General features: G+C 46.9%; 1 protein-coding gene across 1 annotated transcript in view; it reads right to left on the minus strand.

Moving 5' to 3' along the window:
• The window catches only part of ITPKB (inositol-trisphosphate 3-kinase B), a 92,645-nt gene that overhangs the window by 6,627 nt on the left and 66,193 nt on the right, over positions 1-19,825 (minus strand). The window contains exons 3-7 of the mRNA XM_044289456.1: positions 18,982-19,081; positions 18,543-18,756; positions 11,993-12,197; positions 7,888-7,989; positions 7,305-7,376 (exon numbers count right to left, since the gene is read on the minus strand). Of these exons, the coding sequence (XP_044145391.1) occupies positions 7,305-7,376; positions 7,888-7,989; positions 11,993-12,197; positions 18,543-18,756; positions 18,982-19,081 (693 nt within the window). The remainder of the gene's footprint in view (positions 1-7,304; positions 7,377-7,887; positions 7,990-11,992; positions 12,198-18,542; positions 18,757-18,981; positions 19,082-19,825) is intronic.

Raw genomic sequence — 19,825 nt, forward strand, 5'->3', positions numbered from 1 at the left:
GTAACTGACATTGGACCTTTCCGCATTGAAGAAAGAACATCAAGAACCTCTTTAGTCCCGCAGGCTGGAACCCACAGAGTCAGTAATATTCTCTGGGATTGGTCCAGCCAATGCTCCAGAACAGTGTTTCTCAACTCCACTCCTCACGGTCCACCTGTCGGTCACGATTTGAGAATATCCCACAGAATGAATACCTGGGGTGAGTCCCGATGCATTGACAATAAGGATATTACCTGTTGAATACTAAAGAAATCCTGAAAACATGACCTGCTGGATAGAAGAAGATGAGAGTAGAGAAACTTGGCTCTAGAACATTGTGTAGATGGGAGTTGAGAAACGCTGCTCTAGAACAACAAGTATCACTAAGGCTGGAAGGTTCAGCAATCATCTCAAACTCCATGGCTCAGTAATACACAGGAACCCTAATTATCAGCAATGCCTTAGGACCCCACAGGATAGTGTTGCTCCAGAACCCCAATATTGGTGTAGGACATTAAATGCTACGCTATCAGCAGGGCTCAGTGTCAGTAGTGTTCTGCTGCCCCAAGTTTTATATAATTAGACCTCAAGTTGCAGGAATGTTCAATATTGTTCTGGAATTCCAAGTGTCAGTAATGCTCATGAACCCTAAATGGTATCAATAGGACCGCAAATATCAGTCATACTCTAGAACAGACATCCTCAAACTGAGGCCCTCCAGCTGTTGTAAAACTACAACTCCCACAATGCCCTGCTGTAGGCTGATACCTGTAGGCTGTTCGGGCATGTTGGGAGTTGTAGTTTTGCAACAGCTGGAGGTCCGCAGTTTGAGGATGCCTGCTCTAGAACCACAAATGCTCTTAGTCCCAAATGCCACAAGTGTTCTGGATTCACACATTCACTGGTCTTGGTTTTTAGTATATCTTTGGAATACCAGGTGTATATTATACTTTAGAATCCCAGTAGTGATGCTCTGGAACCTATAAGCATCTTCCAGAGCATCTAACATCAGTTATGCTTTATGATCACAATAGTCAGTAAAGCGCTAAAACCCTAATTTACTCTGTGACCACCATGTTGGTAACGCTGCTGGAACCCGACCTGTCTACTTTGCTCTAGAACCCTAAGTATTAATTGTCAGGAATCAAAAATGTTCACCAAGGTCTGTCATCTCTGCTCTGGAATGATGATGGATGCAATGCTTTAGAATCTCACAGGTCCCTCTAGGTACCCGTAAAGCTACATATCAGTAGGGCTGGTGTCACAGATAGCTTTTTGTTGCAGTTTCTAATGTACTTTTTGTACACAAAACCAGAAGTGGATCTGGCAGGAAGCAGAAGTAGAAGTCCTTCCTTTATAATTCCTATTCCCTTCCAACCTGCCTGGCTTTGGGTTAAAAAAAACTGCAACAAAAACTGCACGAGAACCACCACAATGCTCTGGAATTCAGAAAGTAAGTTAAGCTCTTGAGCCTAAATAATCTTGGTACTATTCCGGGTCAAAAGTATCAGTAATGCTTTACAGCCACAAGTACCAGTGAGGCTGTGGAACCATAATACCAGTACTGCTCCAGAACACCATGTACAGTCCCAAGAATGTTCTAAATCACCAAGTATCAGTAATGTCCTAAAACTCCAAGTATTAGTAATACTCCAGGACACAAGAATCAGTGTTGCTCTAGAGTCACAAGTAACTCCGGAACACACAGTTTTTCTGTAGAATCACAAATACCAAACATGCTCCAGGACAGCAAGAACCATTAATGCTCCAAAAGCCCAATCCAGTAATGATCTAGAATCCCAAGTACCAGAAATGCTCCAGAACACAGGGTAAAACTGTAAAACCACAAATACCAGTAATGTTCTAGAACCACAAGTACCAAAACACCATGTACAGTACCAGTAATGATCCAGAACTCCAATTACTATTAATATTCCAGAACTCCAAGTATCAGTAATGTTCTAGAACTTTGAGTACAAGTAATGTTCTAACACTCCAAATATCACTGTAAAACAAAACATGCAATGCAACAGCTCTCTGCAAACCAAATAAAGTACAAAAATGCATAATAATTGCTGGTGCTATACTTATAAATTAGAGATGCTTGGCAAATCATTTTGTACAAAATAATTTGAGCCCGTCTGCCGCACGTCAAGGCGATCTCTGTAAGACGGGTTCCTAACACTAAATTCTACCTGTTATGTGCCATGACGGCTACCATACGATTTAGGGAGTGTAGGTTCCACATGCATGCTGGGCCTGCTTTAATTTCTGTCATTTTTTGGTGCCAAAATGGCCTCCATTATATCCAAGGAATGCAGCTACCAACATGCATGCCGGGCCCACTCCACACCACTCCTGGTGCCAAATGGCCACCAAAGAATGCAATGAGAGTCCACAACTATATCTCTCCTGGTGAGAAATGGCTTCCATTGAATGAGGGAGAGCAGGCCAAGCTATATACTCACACCAATTAAAATCAGCCTATGGGGCAGACGAGCTGGTCCAAATATCAGTAATGTTCCACTAGAACCTTTTATGTCACCACTGCACTACTGTTTTTGTACAAGTACAAGTACCAGTAATAGTTTAGATTAGAACTTCCAAGTACCAATACTGAAGAAACACAAGTGGCCGTAATGCGTCAGAACCACAAGTAATGCTCTAGAACCACAAGTACTAGTAATGCTCTAGTCTAGAGCCACAAGTGCTAGTAATGTTTTTGAGTTACAATTTGTACCCCGATTAGTTACCAGAACAGCTGAGGAACCCCACATGCTTTGTGAAACTAACGAATGCCTTGGAATAATGAGTGCTGTGAAAATTTCAAACCTCCTAATGCTCTGGAACCCAATATTCCCATAATGCCCTCTTATCTAGATGTTAGCCGATATGTCGGTGATGAGAATATACAATGTTATATCTGTTCTATATGTCCTGACTGATGTCCGGTTACAGGTCAGCTCAAGTTGTAGGCTGGTACCACATACAGCATGGCACTATCTGAGCCATGTCTGTGCCCTGGCCACTGATGCGAAGCACTGCATACCATAGTGAGGTACACATGCAGCACCCCAGAACAGGGTTTCTGCAAGAGGGTAAATTGTTGTAATGGTATGTTAAGAAATGGGATTTACTGTGTTTGCATACCTAATAGCACTGCGTGGATGAAGCAGGGTTAACACCTTGATTCACCCCCATTAGGTTGCTAAAAGATGGACCAGAGTCCATTCCCTAGAGGGAGAGGGTATATGCTTGGCTGAGGAAGAGAGAGGATCTCCATGTGCTTACTCCTCAGAGCTAGGCTCGAGTTTCAGAGAACCATCATCTCTGAGATTACCGTTACCCAAGCAAGGCACTCTACTACGAAAATGGTCCAGGGCGAAATAAATCTAGAAGTTCCAGGATCCACAAGGCCGTGCATTGAAGTCTTTTAGCAAGGTATTGTGCTTGTTTATGGCAGAAAGATACTTTACTGCTGTGAGAGGGAACACTGCTAATGCACCCTTCCACTGTCTGAGATGGTTTGGACAGCCGTGTCTTAATTCTGCACCCCTCAGTACGGGAATTACAGAGATGTATACCCAGAACCTTAATGTCAGCCTGAAGTTGTGCAGAGAGACTTTAGAAAGATGGAGAGGAGTACTATAACCCCCATCATTGCTGCTAATCTTACATTGCCATTTGGGAGGAAATGCACTGTAATCTGCTTGGAACTGGGAGCCTATGGGGTATCAGTGTGAGGATTGCCACTGTGATCCATGTATATCATTGCCTGAGCTACTACCACTCCCATCCTCCATTTGCTCCTCCTGCACTCGCTGCACATGCCATGAAATATTTACCTTTCCAGGTACATGTTATATGAGCAAACAGATGGCAAAGAGCAGACATAACTTTATATAAAGAGGTAAATATGTGCCCTCCCAGCAGCAATGTGATTATGAGAATCTCCGGGGAACACCTGCTGAGATGTCTCCATAGAAGGAAGAAGGAGACGTAAAAGTGAAACATGGAGAAATATGCAGGCCTCATATCAAGCCTGTCTAGCAGTAAGATGGTCTTCGTCGCCCATGGCAACCAATCAGAGCTCAGCTTTCATTTCTCCAGAGCAGTTTGAGAAATGAAAGCTGAGCTCTGATTGGTTGCTATGGGCAACACTATTAGACTGCTGTTATAAACAAGGCTTCCCATCAGTCCAGTATCTGAGGATTTAGGGGTGTGAATATCTATGCAACTGCAATAAGGTGCCATTGGAAAAGCCAGTAATGCCAATAAATGGGTGTTAATATACAGGTGGCGTATGTGGGGTGTTCTGTAAAACTCTGCCAACCTTATGTGTTACAGGGAAAGCAGATATTCCTCCATGCTGATTCTGGGAAAGCTGGGTGTTTGTTTTACACACTCCTGAATGGGAAGTCCATCTATGTGAGCAAAATTACATTCCATGCTCAGACAACATTGAACTTCTGGGCAGATTTGCCGTTCAGGAGTCTAGGAAAGCTGAGCGACAGCCCACGTGGAAGATGTAACAACAGCCATACTGGTTGTCACCCAGCTTTCCCAAATGACATGTAGCCACGTTACATTCCTTCCTAAATTTCATTTAGCAGCCTTGCCCACCTCGGGTCTGGGAAAGCTGTGTGACAACCCTTGGGGAAGCCTTACTGGCCACCATATTGGTTTTCATCCAATTTGCCCAATATTACATTCCCTCCTCTATGTCCCTGCATAACTGGGCCGACTTGTATATCTGGGAAAGCTGGGTGACAACCTCTGTGGAAGCCTTAAAGTTGGCCATATTGGTTGTCACCCAACTTTCCCAGCATCACAGTCCTTCCCCCATTTCACTGCATAACTGGACAGATTTGTACATGTGGGAAAGCTGGGTGACAACCCCTGAGGAAGTAGCCCTACTGATAGTCACCCAGCTTTCCCGGAAAGATAACTCAGAAGCTTGTCCTGACAGGACCTCATCTCATTTTCCGTATTTGATTTCTCTCTCCGCAGAGTCGTCCATGAAGCCAGCGATTGTTGCCTGCGCCCGCCGTGGCTTCCATGGAATATTTCGTCTTCTTGTAGAATTCCTCTCCATGGGAGATGCTGACTTTCGATGACCCCCTCTGAAGGGCCGAGCGTCCCAGCCTTAGAGACCGGGCCCCCTCTGGGAGACACTGGGGAATATTCATCCCGTCTTCCATATAAATAAACATGGGGTCGCTGACAGAATTCTCATTATCATCGGCTTAAACAATATTTGCTCTTGTTGCTAGGCGAGCGTAGCCGGACCCTGCAGAATACGGGTGACTGCCATGTCGGCGGCTGACGCAACCCGCATTCCACCAGCAAGCGGCGGGGGAGTCCATTCTTTTGTCAATAAAGCTTTTTAACGGTAACACAATCACTTTGTGTTTTAATTTCTCACTGTCTTCAGTATCTCTGCTTGCTGTCAGGGAATGGAAGCATTGTTGTTTACATTCACAGGCCTGAAAACCTGTCCTGACCTAGTCCTGCTGCAGTCCATCACAGGGTAGAGAGGTTTGTGCTGCTGCTGTGATGGATACATTGTAACAGACCACCAGCTGTGATGTTTCCATTCACTTTTTAATGTAATGTTACCAAATCTGAAAACATTGTAGCCACTGTCAATCAGATTTGCGTGAAAAACATGTAAATGAATCAGGGTCTACACTTGGGTCCTGTCCTGATCCAAACCAGTTCTGGTCGTGTGACGGATACACAGGTGCACGGCCCGCTACAGCTGTGTGCCAATCACATGACCAGGGCAGAGTCACCAAAGAAGGTTCCTATTGAATGACAGCAAGCAGAGATTTGGAAAATTGTAAGGAATTGATACAGAAAGTATATTGGAAAATTTTAAAATTTTTCATTCATACGAGGTATTAGCTGAAACTGGAGCATCCCTTTAACGCTGGGTTCACACCTAAGCGTTTCGCAAACGCGCGTTTTTATACGTGATTTTGTCGCACATTTTTTTATGCACGTTTTTTGTAATAGTAAACGCGCGTTTGACGCGCGTTTGGGTGATTGACAGCAGTGTTGTCCAAAGAGTCTATGGCCCAAACGCGCCAAAAAAAGCTCCTGTACTTGTTTGAGCGTCGGGCGTTTTACAGCGCGATCGTACGCGCTGTAAAACGCCCAGGTGTGAACCATTCCCATAGGGAATCATTGGTTCTTGCCTGTTGTGCGTTTTACAGCGCGTAGGAACGCTCAGGTGTGAACCCAGCGTAAATGCAAGCAACTTCTTCTCTGCCCATTGTGCTCATCAGGGATGTTGAATTACCCTTCTACCCTCTTTTTCCTGGTGCTTAAGGTGATGAAACAAGGTGCCCTCTGCCAAGGCTATCAAATCTGCCTCTAAAAAGTGGAGGTTGTAGGTGAATTTGTTGGCATCCTGTTGACTGACACTACTGCCTGTCATATGAACACAGGACGGCCTTGTATCATCCAAACGCAGCGCCATCTAGTGGCCACCAAAAACGATGTGGAGATTTAAGCAACTTGTGCCAATTTTCTAGTATCGTAAAAAAGGCACTCATTTTGGCACCTGTCAGTTTTGTTACCTTTTTTTATATTGTACTACTCTTGCCACTTTCCAAACCAGTAGACAGAGCTTAATGGCCGGAGTCTCCCACGGTCCAGCAGGTTTGCTATAATTTACAGCAGAAACTGGCATAAAATACATCGTGAATCTACACTATCGCTGCCCTGAATATGCCATATTTATTAAGAGGCCTGCTCTTCTGTGCACCTCTAACAAAAGGGGTCGTGTCATGCAACATATTCCACATTTTTTTAGCACCTGAATCTGAACACTTTTGTAATTGCATGTCATAAAAAATTTAGTATAACCAGTGAGCTATTCAATAAAATGTATCTGTATGGCGCCACCTGCTGTTATTCTCTTCCTTATTTCTTGTCCACCTCACTTAGGTGGTCGCACGCGCTCAGTTTAAATCTTCAACTGCCACCAGCTATATCTACAGTTAAAAGCTGTGGCAGTCACAGGGAAAAAGCTATGACAGAAAGGACATTCCCTATAAGGGTCCATTCACACATCAGTGTGTGTTTTGCGGATCCACAAAACACAAACACCGGCAATGTGCGTTCCGCATTTTGCGGACCGCACATCGCCAGCACTATAATAGAATATGCCTAATCTTGTCTGCAATTTCGGACAAGAATAGGACATGTTCTATTTTGTTCTGGAACGGAATTGCGGACCCGGAAGTGCAGTCAGACATTCATCCCCTATTTATAATAGGACAACCCCTTTAAGTAAGATAACAGGAATGGCCACTCACCTCATGGGTCTTGAAGAAGAGAGACTGTTCTAACGTTCTCTTTATATCTTCTAGACAATTCAGGTAAGACGTCTGCAAACACAAAGGAAAAGCTTTTTTTGGATGGCAGTCACACTTACTGCACATGTGAAATTCTGCTGGCTGCTGCCTGGAATCAGTCAGCACCACGCTGACAGACACCCCCCTGAGGTCACAGAATGCACTGAAGTGTAGGGACGGTACTAGGCAATGTGTATTGTGCACACCGCATCTCTCGCAATGCACTGCAACATAGCATGTCCCATAAAGATGATGAACCAGCAGAGCGAAGCAGAGAGATGCAACCAACCAGCAGAATTCTGAATGCTGCTCTGGATGTGACTGGAGTATTAGGAGTGTCAGAGAAGTCAAGACCATTTGGAAAGTTTATTTACTGCAAAATAATGACCCTCCAGTGATCCCTGTCTGCCAACTTCGGTGGCCGCTGCTCTCTCTGTCGAGGTCCATTGAGTTTGACAGGGAGAGCAGCAGGCCTGTATGGGGGTCAAGGTAGAGGTGGGTCAAGCAGTCCTGACACTATCTCCCAGCAGGGGGCAGCACTTACTAGAATTATAACATTAGCTTTTGTAAACTCTCTGAAGGCGGCCATGACTTGTTCCCGGGTTTTGGTCTTTTTAAAGTCTTTGTTCACAGTTCCATCTTCTTTCTGCCAAAGAAAAAGAAAAGAATATAAGATGATTTACAGGACTCCAATATGAACAGGAACAGCTGCAGTTTAAAGCATGGGTGAGAGCAGCAAACTAAGCCTCTGATAAGACCAAGACCCTGTTCACATGACGGTTGAGCTTTCCATGTATACGTCGGGAGGATTTCCACATGTATACAGTACCTCAGTACTTCGCCTATAGGTTCCCATGTTGCCCCCCTCCGGCACGTGCCTAGCCTTTAAATACGCACAAAAATAAAAGCAAAGGCCGAAATAAAGGTCAAGGGTCGTCTATAAAACATCCAGGACAGAGGACAGCAGAAGTTCAATTTGAGGCAAAGCAAGTAAAACAAAAATAATATTATTTTAATCTTTTGCTGCATCATGTTGCCAGCGTGACACATTTTAAAGGTCATTAGTGGTTTTGTGGTCAGCTTCCGAGTCCCGGACGTACCAAAAAAAAAAAAAAAAAAAAAGATCATATTGTCAACACAAACATCTCCTGCAAAACTGAGGCGGCCATTTAAATAACAATCATGCAAATCTAATTTATAAATACTTATTTTTTATTTTTATTTTTTTCATTTTATCCTACACTGTAATGGGGTGGAATGTCACCATGTGGCGGTATAATATAATGTCAGCAATATTTGGCACTCCAGCTGTTGTGTAACTAAAAGCCACTTTAATTACACATTGCAGTTGGTAAATTAAGAGGTAGTCCCCGCCCCTGGAATGCCCCAAAACCAAATAGGTACGCCCATGTATGGGAGGGGGTTAACATAAGTCCCCGTCCATTTTCAGCCCAGGACAGCCTGAATTTGCAGGAACGGTCCATGCAAACTTGGGACTGTTGGAAACTATGAGTCCACGCCTGTAGGAGGAGGTTTGTAATATACTTCCTGATCAGCATCCCAGGAACCAGGTCATGTGATGCTCCTCTTCAGGTCTGGGCTATGGATGGGGCGTCACTTCCGCTATAGATGGGCCTGGACGGTGGACCATTCCTCTCCCTGGTGTATATGCAAACTCCTCCTGAATCCCTGCACCAGGGAGAGGAAAAGCCCTGGCGTAACCCACCTAGGACAACCCTTTTAAAGGGAAAGCTTTGGATGATCCTTTTAAAACATATCCTGTTGGGTTAATTTAAAGGACATATGTCAGCAGGATCAACCTTATTAAACTAGCCCTAAGAATTGGTAGGGCTGACCCTGCGGACCTTTCTTTTCCCGATCTGTTGCTGGGTTTAGGAGAAATAAGTGTTTTTTAAAAAAATATGTAGATCAGAGCTTAAGTGCACTGAGGGCGGTTTCTAGTTACTCATTGCACCCAGACTCCTCCGCTCTGCTTCTCCTCCATCTGGATGCCATTGCCTGGCCCTGCGAATCAAGTAGCCAGGGAGGCAAATCAGTGAAGCTCAGGTGCACTGAATGACTAAGGCCGGCCCTCAGTGCACTTAAACCCTAATTTCTATATTTTTCTAATTGCTTATTTCTCCTAAACGCAGCAACGGATCGGGGGAAACAAATGTCTTAAATCAGGAGGGTCAGCCCTATCAGGCATTGTGGCTGGTTTACTAGGGTTGATACTGATGCTCTTTAAGATATAAGAGGTTCCCAGATGAAACCTGTCCTATCAGTCAAGCCAGAGAGCGGCACCCATAGGTGCTGTGTAATGCTTTGAACTTGCCCTGTCAATATCGGTGGGGGTAGAAGAGGTGAAGCGATATAAAAACTGCCGGCCTTAATCCCCCCAAACATTTGATAAATGACAATTACAAGGCCTCGCGACAAGTCAGAAAAATGTACGAAGAGGGCAATAAATGAGTCTATAATTGGTCTACGATGTAGAGAGCGGCATCTCTGTGCTGGCAGCGGACCCCGGGCACAGGTATTTCTTTATTAAATCTCCAGGTATTTAGCTGCTGGCAACATTCACACTGCACTCCATGTAAGGACAGTTTCCAGACGGCGTGGTAAATTGAATTTATTTCACATTGAACCCAAATATATCCCCCACCCGAGCCGCCATCCTCTGAGTGGGAGCTACATAAAAAATTCTTAATATATTCACCAATTATATCTATCTATCTATCTATCTCATATCTATCTCATATCTATTATCTATCTCATATCTATCTCATATCTATCTCTCTATCTCATATCTATCTCATATCTATTATCTATCTCATATCTATCTATCTATCTCCTATCTATCTCATATCTATCTATCTATCTATCTATCTATCTCATATCTATCTATCTATCTCTCATATCTATCTATCTATCTATCTATCTATCTATCTATCTATTATCTATCTATCTCTCATATCTATCTATCTATCTATCTATCTATCTATCTAATATCTATCTATCTAATATCTATCTATCTATCTATTATCTATCTCATATCTATCTAATTTCCATATCTTTTATATGTATTTATCTATTTCAAGTCTTTCTATCTATCTGTTATACGTATATATATATTGCACATCCATACATAATCAACTTTTCCCCTATTCATTTGTTGGTGTCAGTCTACACTGGCAATCTGGCATTCTGTTCATGAACCATGCAAACTGTACATCTATGACCTATGTAGCAAGTACTTCCCGCACCATGCTGTAAATGGACAGTGGCGCAGCCACAGGATCAGTACCCGTGCCATCACCTGCACATGCCAGCTGTCATACATAGCTGACATCCTGCCACAACGTCCACACACAACAACCACAACATATCTTAGGGCTCATTCACACAACCGTGGTTTGGTTTCCGCATCCGAGCCGCATTTTTTGCGGCTCGGGTGCGGACCCATTCACTTCAATGGGGTCGCAGAAGATGCGGACAGCACTCCGTGTGCTGTCCGCATCCGTTGCTCTGTTCCGTGGCCCCGCAAAAATGATGTCCGTTTTGCGGACAAGAATAGGCATTTCTATAAAGGGCCGTTCCTTCCGTTCCGCAAATTGCAGAAGGCACACGGGCAGCATCCGTGTTCTGCGGATCCGCAATTTGTGGACCGCAAAACACGGCATGTTCGCGTAAACAAGCCCTTAGGCTGGCATCAACTAATGTTTTTGCCATCCATTTAACGTATACGTTGGGGGGGAAAAGGATACAAAAGCGCAGCACACCACGCTTTTATATCCTGCAGAGTCCAGTATAACGTTAACCTATACTTTCTGAATGGATGCCGCTGTATGGCATCAGTATGAGGCATCCGTTAATGTATACGTTTTTTGTACACATTAATGGTTGGCAAAACCGAGATGTGAACCCACCCTAAGTGGTTTCACAGAGGCAGGGGGTCCCTCTGTCACCCCATCTGCACCTCTATGATGTCACTGCAGGGCGCCTATGGGTTGCTTGATCTCAGGAGCAGGAGATCATACATTTGGATGGGTGATAAGTGTCCACAGGCCAAACCAATTAAGGGGTTAAATGGACATTGATTCTCGTTAATGCTGAATCCACAATCGAATAAAACTCTAGCCGCAGTGCACACTGCAGGCGGCAACACCCTTCATGTCAAGTGACATAAACACTCCCAACTCCAGGCCCTTTCCTAAAGGAAACTGAGTGACACGACATGATGGACGGACAATACACATCCTGCATGCTCCAGCTAGTCAACCTACAGCACCGTACGCAGCATACATCCTTCCTGAGACACGTATAGGACACGGATGTTGTGTCACAATGTCCCGTGTGATATAGTAATAGCATCAAGGCGACATAACACAGTAAAAATAGAGGTAATACGGACAACACGGCCTTTGAATGGAGTCTGGAAAAGCTGGATGACAAGCCATATATGAGCAGTAAACGTGGCCATAATGGTTGTCACCCAGATTTCGTGGACTTTTGCAAAAATAGCCACCGCAACAGAATAGAAAAGGGCAATATCTCGGTATCTTTTACTTTTGCCTCTAAGGTCTGATTTACTGACATATATCAATTTTCAGTGGAAGGCGGAATGCCCCTTTAATTCTTGCCCGTACCTTTATGCCTTCGATTCTGAAGCCTAGGGTGGCGGTGGAGCTGATGGTCTCCCTCCACGTCATGTATCGTGGTTTGGTGACGGCCCTCTGCTGGTTCTCTTCTTCAGTTGGGGCACTGGGGTCGACCTCGGTCATCTTGACGTACATGTCCTTCCTCAGGCTCGGCTTCTTCCTGGCTTTGGTCAGCTCTTCTTCTAAGTAGGTTCTGTATAGAACATTAACACAATGGAAAATGGCGGTAGATTTGCTTTTGAAGGAATTATTAAAGCGTGCAGGCCCCCCCCCCCCCTTTCCAATGGGCTCGGACCCCCACGATCAATGTGAATTTTGATCAAAAAGGGTCTTTAAAAGGATTCTTTAATCTGGATAACACCTTCTCTGAATGGTGATCTGCAGGGGAGGAGCTGAAAAACCCCCAGCGATCACCTGTTCTCGCCAGGGAGAGCTGTAGGCAGCCGCACGTTACTCCTGCAGTGGCCACTAAGGGACAAATGAGGTATTACATGGTCCTTTTCAAATGAATGGCTGTGCTGAGTCCTCCAAGGCAGGAGACAATCTTCTAAGTCTCCCATCCCGCAGGGACTGTGATGGTACATGATGACCATGTCAAAACCACACGCTATAGTCGTTAAATCTGGTACTGTTTGGACCTGGAGGGGGGCTGGATTATGAGATGTTTTGGATAACTGAACTCAAGTCAACCTACCTCCCAACCATCCTGGATCTGGCGGAAGAGTCCCAGATTTTGGCAGATGTCCCGTGTTCCCAGGACAGTTGTGGCATGTCCCAATTTCAACTGTATCTACGTCCTGAGGACACTCCCTGCTCCACCAATCCCTGGCCGATGCCGTGACGTCATCGTGCCTGCTGGGCTGAGTAGGAAAGTGCACATGCTTGGGATCATCCTATTGCCTGTGCACTCTCCTTCTCAGCTCGGCAGGAGCAATGCTGATGACATGACTGCGGCTGGGGAGTGCGGGATGAGCTCCATTCATCTGGGGAACGGGGCTAGGTGAAACATTATTGTAACAGGGGCATAACTACTGTTTGGAGGCACTATGGGGGTATTCTACTGTGTAGCGGCATTAGGAGGGCATTCTACTGCGAAGGGGGAATTAAGGGGACATAACTATTGTGTGGGGGCATATAGAGGACTGGGCAGGATTGGGTGTGTATTGATCGGAATTATAGGCATGTCCACTGGTGGAGATGGATCTGACACCCTTGGCGCCTGAATGAGCCCACTGATTATAATCGGGTCTGTCTGGGTTCCTTCTGCGGTTCCAGTATTTTTCCTTCTGGGGAGGCTCCCAATAGATGTAATCACAACATAACTAGGTTATCAGATTTTTTTATTTTTTATTATCAAGTTCCAGATTAAAGGAATCGCACTGTGGTTATACTTAGAAGAACGGTGTTATCTGAAGACCTCTGGGCTGCCCTTAGATCCTGACCTCCGTGCCCCAGATCCCTGCAGCGGGCTCTTAGGAAGGGCAGGGTGTGCGCCTCATTGTCCATGTATTTTGGACCCGCTGGCTTTGGGCTCTGCACTGGGTATTGTCGACAATGGAAACTTGTGGGCTGATGGACTTAACAATAGCCTGGGTAATTATTACACTGATGAGGAAAGAGTTTCCAGCGAGCAAACAGGAAGAGGAGCCGAGGAGATAAGGAGGAACCACCGAGAAAAGCCAGCATTGTACCATGAAGATCAAGGTCTTGGAGAATTACTACGACAGCCTCCACCTGGGTGACCTGTGATGACCGGATACATGGACACATCCCAAACACGTGCAAAAGTCCTCCACTGCAAACGTGTCAGTCTATATACAATGGGGTACTTGGCGTAGAAAATGGTGCAAATATGTGTGCTTTTTTATAAAGCCACTGGCTGCCCCTTTCTGGCTCTGTTATGGGGCACTGTGGCTGGCTCTGTTATGGCGCACTGTGGCTGGCTCTGTTATGGCGCACTGTGGCTGACTCTGGTATGGGGCACTGCGGCTGACTCTGGTATGGGGCACTGCGGCTGGCTCTGTTATGGGGCACTGTGACTGGCTCTGTTATGGGGCACTGCGGCTGGCACTGTTATGGGGCACTGCGGCTGGCTCTGTTATGGCGCACTGTGGCTGGCTCTGTTATGGAGCACTGTGGCGGGATCTGTTATGGAGCACTGCGGCTGGCTCTGTTATGGAGCACTGTGGCTGGCTCTGTTATGGGGCACTGAGGCTGGCTCTGTTATGGGGCACTGTGGCTGGCTCTGTTATGGGGCACTGTGGCTGGCTCTGTTATGGGGCACTGTGGCTGGCTCTGTTATGGGGCACTGTGGCTGGCTCTGTTATGGAGCACTGTGGCTGGCTCTGTTATGGGGCACTGTGGCTGGCTCTGTTATGGGGCACTGTGGCTGGCTCTGTTATGGGGCACTGTGGGTGGCTCTGTTATGGAGCACTGTGGCTGGCTCTGTTATGGGGCACTGTGGCTGGCTCTGTTATGGGGCACTGTGGCTGGCTCTGTTATGGGGCACTGTGGGTGGCTCTGTTATGGAGCACTGTGGCTGGCTCTGTTATGGGGCACTGTGGCTGGCTCTGTTATGGGGCACTGTGGCTGGCTCTGTTATGGGGCACTGTGGGTGGCTCTGTTATGGAGCACTGTGGCTGGCTCTGTTATGGGGCACTGTGGGTGGCTCTGTTATGGAGCACTGTGGCTGGCTCTGTTATGGGGCACTGTGGCTGGCTCTGTTATGGGGCACTGTGGCTGGCTCTGTTATGGGGCACTGTGGCTGGCTCTGTTATGGAGCACTGTGGCTGGCTCTGTTATGGGGCCCTGTGGCTGGCTCTGTTATGGGGCACTGTGACTGGCTCTGTTATGGGGCACTGCGGCTGGCTCTGTTATGGGGCACTGCGGCTGGCTCTGTTATGGGGCACTGTGACTGGCTCTGTTATGGGGCACTGTGGCTGGCTCTGTTATGGGGCCCTGTGGCTGGCTCTGTTATGGGGCACTGTGACTGGCTCTGTTATGGGGCACTGCGGCTGGCTCTGTTATGGGGCACTGCGGCTGGCTCTGTTATGCGGCACTGTGACTGGCTCTGTTATGGGGCACTGTGGCTGGCTCTGTTATGGGGCACTGTGGCTGGCTCTGTTATGGGGCACTGTGACTGGCTCTGTTATGGAGCACTGTGGCTGGCTCTGTTATGGGGCACTGTGGCTGGCTCTGTTATGGGGCACTGTGGCTGGCTCTGTTATGGGGCACTGCGGCTGGCTCTGTTATGGGGCACTGCGGCTGGCTCTGTTATGGGGCACTGCGGCTGGCTCTGTTATGCGGCACTGTGACTGGCTCTGTTATGGGGCACTGTGGCTGGCTCTGTTATGGAGCACTGTGGCTGGCTCTGTTATGGGGCACTGTGGCTGGCTCTGTTATGGGGCACTGTGGCTGGCTCTGTTATGGGGCACTGTGGCTGGCTCTGTTATGGAGCACTGTGGCTGGCTCTGTTATGGGGCACTGCGGCTGGCTCTGTTATGTGATGTGGCACTGTGGCTGGCTCTGTTATGTGATGTGGCACTGTGGCTGGCTCTGTTATGGGGCACTGTGGCTGGCTCTGTTATGGGGCACTGTGGCTGGCTCTGTTATGGGGCACTGTGGCTGGCTCTGTTATGGAGCACTGTGGCTGGCTCTGTTATGGGGCACTGCGGCTGGCTCTGTAATGGAGCACTGTGGCTGGCTCTGTTATGGAGCACTGTGACTGGCTCTGTTATGGAGCACTGTGGCTGGCTCTGTTATGGGGCACTGTGGCTGGCTCTGTTATGGGGCACTGTGGCTGGCTCTGTTATGGGGCACTGTGGCTGGCTCTGTTATGGGGCACTGTGGCTGGCTCTGTTATGGGGCACTGTGGCTGGCTCTGTTATGGGGTAATGTGGCTGGCTCTGTTATGGGGCAATGTGGCTGGCTCTGTTATGGAGCACTGTGGCTGGCTCTGTTATGGGGCAATGTGGCTGGCTCTGTTATGGGGCACTGTGGCTGGCTCTGTTATGGGGCACTGTGGCTGGCTCTGTTATGGGGCACTGTGGCTGGCTCTGTTATGGAGCACTGTGGCTGGCTCTGTTATGGGGCACTGTGGCTGGCTCTGTTATGGGGCACTGTGGCTGGCTCTGTTATGGGGCACTGTGGCTGGCACTGTTATGGGGCACTGCGGCTGGCTCTGTTATGGGGCACTGTGGCTGACTCTGTTATGGGGCACTGTGACTGGCTCTGTTATGGGGCACTGTGGCCGGCTCTGGTATGGGGCACTGAGGCCAGCTCTGTTATGGGGCACTGTGACTGGCTCTGTTATGGGGCACTGCGGCTGGCTCTGTTATGGGGCACTGTGGCTGGCTCTGTTATGGGGCACTGTGGCTGGCTCTGTTATGGGGCACTGCGGCTGGCTCTGTTATGGGGCACTGTGGCTGGCTCTGTTATGGGGCACTGTGGCTGGCTCTGTTATGGGACATTGCGGCTGGCTCTGTTATGGGGCACTGTGGCTGGCACTGTTATGGGGCACTGTGGCTGGCTCTGTTATGGGGCACTGCGGCTGGCTCTGTTATGGGGCACTGTGACTAGTTCTGGCACTACATGAACCCCATTATTTTTTCACAGCCCACAACAAAAAAAAGCCCTGAACAATGCTCGCTACTAACACAAAGTCGTCTGAATTTCCCTGCTCCAGTGGCATATTTCAGGGGCACTGTGGCTGCGGGCAGGGCTCCGGTCTGCAGTTATCACTGTCAGCATAGACACATGTAGCCCCGCTTCCTTCCATCTATATACGGCGCACACCCACGCACTATCTGGCTTCTGACAGCTACTTTAACCCCTCTGATGCTGGACCGCTCTGTCACTGTGGTCATGAGCTGCCACATCCATGGATCTCTGCCACGACCACTGACCGGATTGAATTATCTTTTACTTTTACTTTTACAGTCGGCATCTGAATCTCTCCCCCCCATAAAAGAAATTCTAAAATACATATTTATTCTGTATGTCAGAGAGCCCCACTGGGTTTGTATGTATTAAGCGAGTCTGTACTAGTTTATGAGGTCTGGTCTCGGATCTGTATTTATTTATGGGATTTGGTGTGGGCTGTATATTTATTATGAGTCCTGGTTTGGAGTCCATATTGGTCTGGGGGGGTCTGTATTTATTTAGATGGTCTGAATTTATTTAGGAGGACTGGTCTGGGGTCTGCGTTTATTTAGGGGTCTGGGGTCTGTATTTATTTAGGGGGGTTAAGGTCTGTATTTCTTTAGGTAGTCAGGTCTGGAGTCTGAATTTATTATGAGTCCTGGTCTGAAGTCTGTATTTATCTAGGGGGTCTTGTCTGGGGGTCTGTATTTATGAGGTCTGGTTTGGCGTCCGTATTTATTAAAGGGGTCTGGCTTTGTATTTATTTAGGGGTCTGTGTTTATTTAGGGGGTCTGGTCTGGGGTCTGTATTTATATAGGAGGTCTGGTCTGGGGTCTGTATTAATATAGGGGGTCTGGTCTGGGGTCTGTATTTATATAGGGGGTCTGGTCTGGGGTCTGTATTTATCTAGGAGGACTGCTCTGTCTGGGCTCTGTATTTAATTAGGGGGGGTCTGGTCTGGGGTCTGTGTTTATTTAGGAGGTCTGATCTAAGCTCTGTATTTATTTAGGGGGTTTGTTCTGGGGTCTGTATTTATTTTGAGGGTATGGTCTGGGCTCTGTATTTATTTTGAGGGTATGGTCTGGGATCTGTATTTATATAGGGGGTCTGGTCTCGGGTATGTATTTATTTAGGGGGTCTGGTTTGGGGTCTGCATTTATTTTGGGGGTCTGGTCTCTGTATTTATTTAGGAGGTCTGGTCCAGGGTCTGTTTTTATTTAGGAGGTCTGGTCTGGGGTCTGTTTGTATTTAGGAGGTCTGGTCTGGGGTCTGTTTTTATTTAGGAGGTCTGGTCTGGGGTCAGTTTATATTTAGGAGGTCTGGTCCAGGGTCTGTTTTTATTTAGGAGGTCTGGTCTGGGGTCTGTTTGTATTTAGGAGGTCTGGTCTGGGGTCTGTTTTTATTTAGGAGGTCTTGTCTGGGGTCAGTTTTTATTTAGGGGGTCTGGTCTGGGGTCTGTTTTTATTTAGGAGGTCTTGTCTGGGGTCAGTTTTTATTTAGGGGGTCTAGTCTGGGGTCTGTATTTATATAGGGGGTCTGGTCTGGGGTCTGTATTTATGTAGGGGATCTGGTCTGGGCCCTGTATTTATTGGGGGGGGGGGGGGTCTGGTCTGGGCTCTGTATATATTTAGAGGGTCTGGAAAATAAATAGTTTTATATACCCCTCAGTCATTTGGCAGAGCCCATAGAGGTGACAGCACACACACACCCTAAGAAGAGTTGGGGATGGAGGTAACGTCTATTGACCGCCATATTGGTACTTTGGGTGGTGATTTAGTTTTTCCAGGTGCACCCATTTGTCCACCCTTGATAGGACGCTGTACAGATTTCCTAGTTTGTTCTGGTGATTAATCCTTCATTAATGGGTCCCCATGTGACTTTCAGACAAAAATCTCACCTCACACCCATCTTACAGTCCATGACACAGGGGCTTTCGAACTCCGAGAGCAGATCTTCCATCTGGTTGTACTTCTCGCCATCTTTCAGCACATCTCCATGATAAGCGGGTACATAAGGCTTCAGGATGTCAGTCATCAGCTGGCTCAGGCAGCGCTGCTCACAGTCACAGTGCTTCTTCAGGATTTTACCATTGGCGCCTGCTTTAAAACTACCTATAGATCCAAGGATATAAAACCAGTCAGCTTATGGGAAAACGGGGGGGGGAGGGGGGGGGCACAAACTATTGAATCTGCAGCCGTGCGGCCTGAACTAATGGAAGCTTATGGTTCCAAAGAGATATAGGTTAATGGTGACAATGCATGCCACCAGCCCAAATGGAAACAGCCATCATTTTCACAAGATCCCAGCCACAAGATGGCGTCATGTCATTCTCATACCTGCATGTCCAGCTAGCTGGACCCATGGATACTTCTTCTTGAATGACATAACAAAGGGCGACCAATGCACCATGTTCTTGATTTTTCTCCATGATTTGCTCTGCAAATTAAAGATCATTATTGATGTGAGAGTTGGGTATCATTTTCTATTATTACCATTTGTTTCCTTATTAATAATATTTTTTAATTTATAAACCGATATAGATATATATATATACTGTGGGGACTCACTCTGGTAGACAGGATTAGCGCAGTATAGAGTTCAGTGTTTTATTCACACTTTAGGCAAGTGAAAAAAAAAGCAGTTATAAACAAGCAAAAAGTCCCCTTGCAGTGTTTGTGGTAATTCACACCATGCGGCAATGCTGCCTCAGAGAGTCCTTGACCATAGAAGCACCAACCTGTTTTCACGCCAGACAGGTAGCACACCTTCATCCAGACACAAGGCTCCCAGATCCCAACACAGAGACCTGGCTTCTGAGCCCAGCTGCCTATTTAAGGACAGCCAGGTGCTGCCAAAACTCGGACCGGCACTTAAAATCCGGTCCGGTATTTGACCTCATCTGGCTGTAAATCAGCCCAGCAGCACATGCTGGGAGGAAAATACCTGTTTTCCCAGACCAAACCTCTTACCGTGTCACAATATATATATATATATATTAGATAGATAAAAGACCAGCAGCGCGATGTGGGACAGTACATCGTCCTGCTGGGGAGCGCCGACAGCTGAGCTGTGGACATCGGAAGAACCAGGTGAGTATTTACTGTTTATTTTGTTTGCTTTTTACTACCTCTGAAGGGGGCACATATCTGATGTAACCACTGTGAGGAGAAACATATCTGG

This window comes from Bufo gargarizans, chromosome 4, assembly GCF_014858855.1.
Source record: "Bufo gargarizans isolate SCDJY-AF-19 chromosome 4, ASM1485885v1, whole genome shotgun sequence".
In the NCBI taxonomy this organism is placed as follows: domain Eukaryota; kingdom Metazoa; phylum Chordata; class Amphibia; order Anura; family Bufonidae; genus Bufo; species Bufo gargarizans.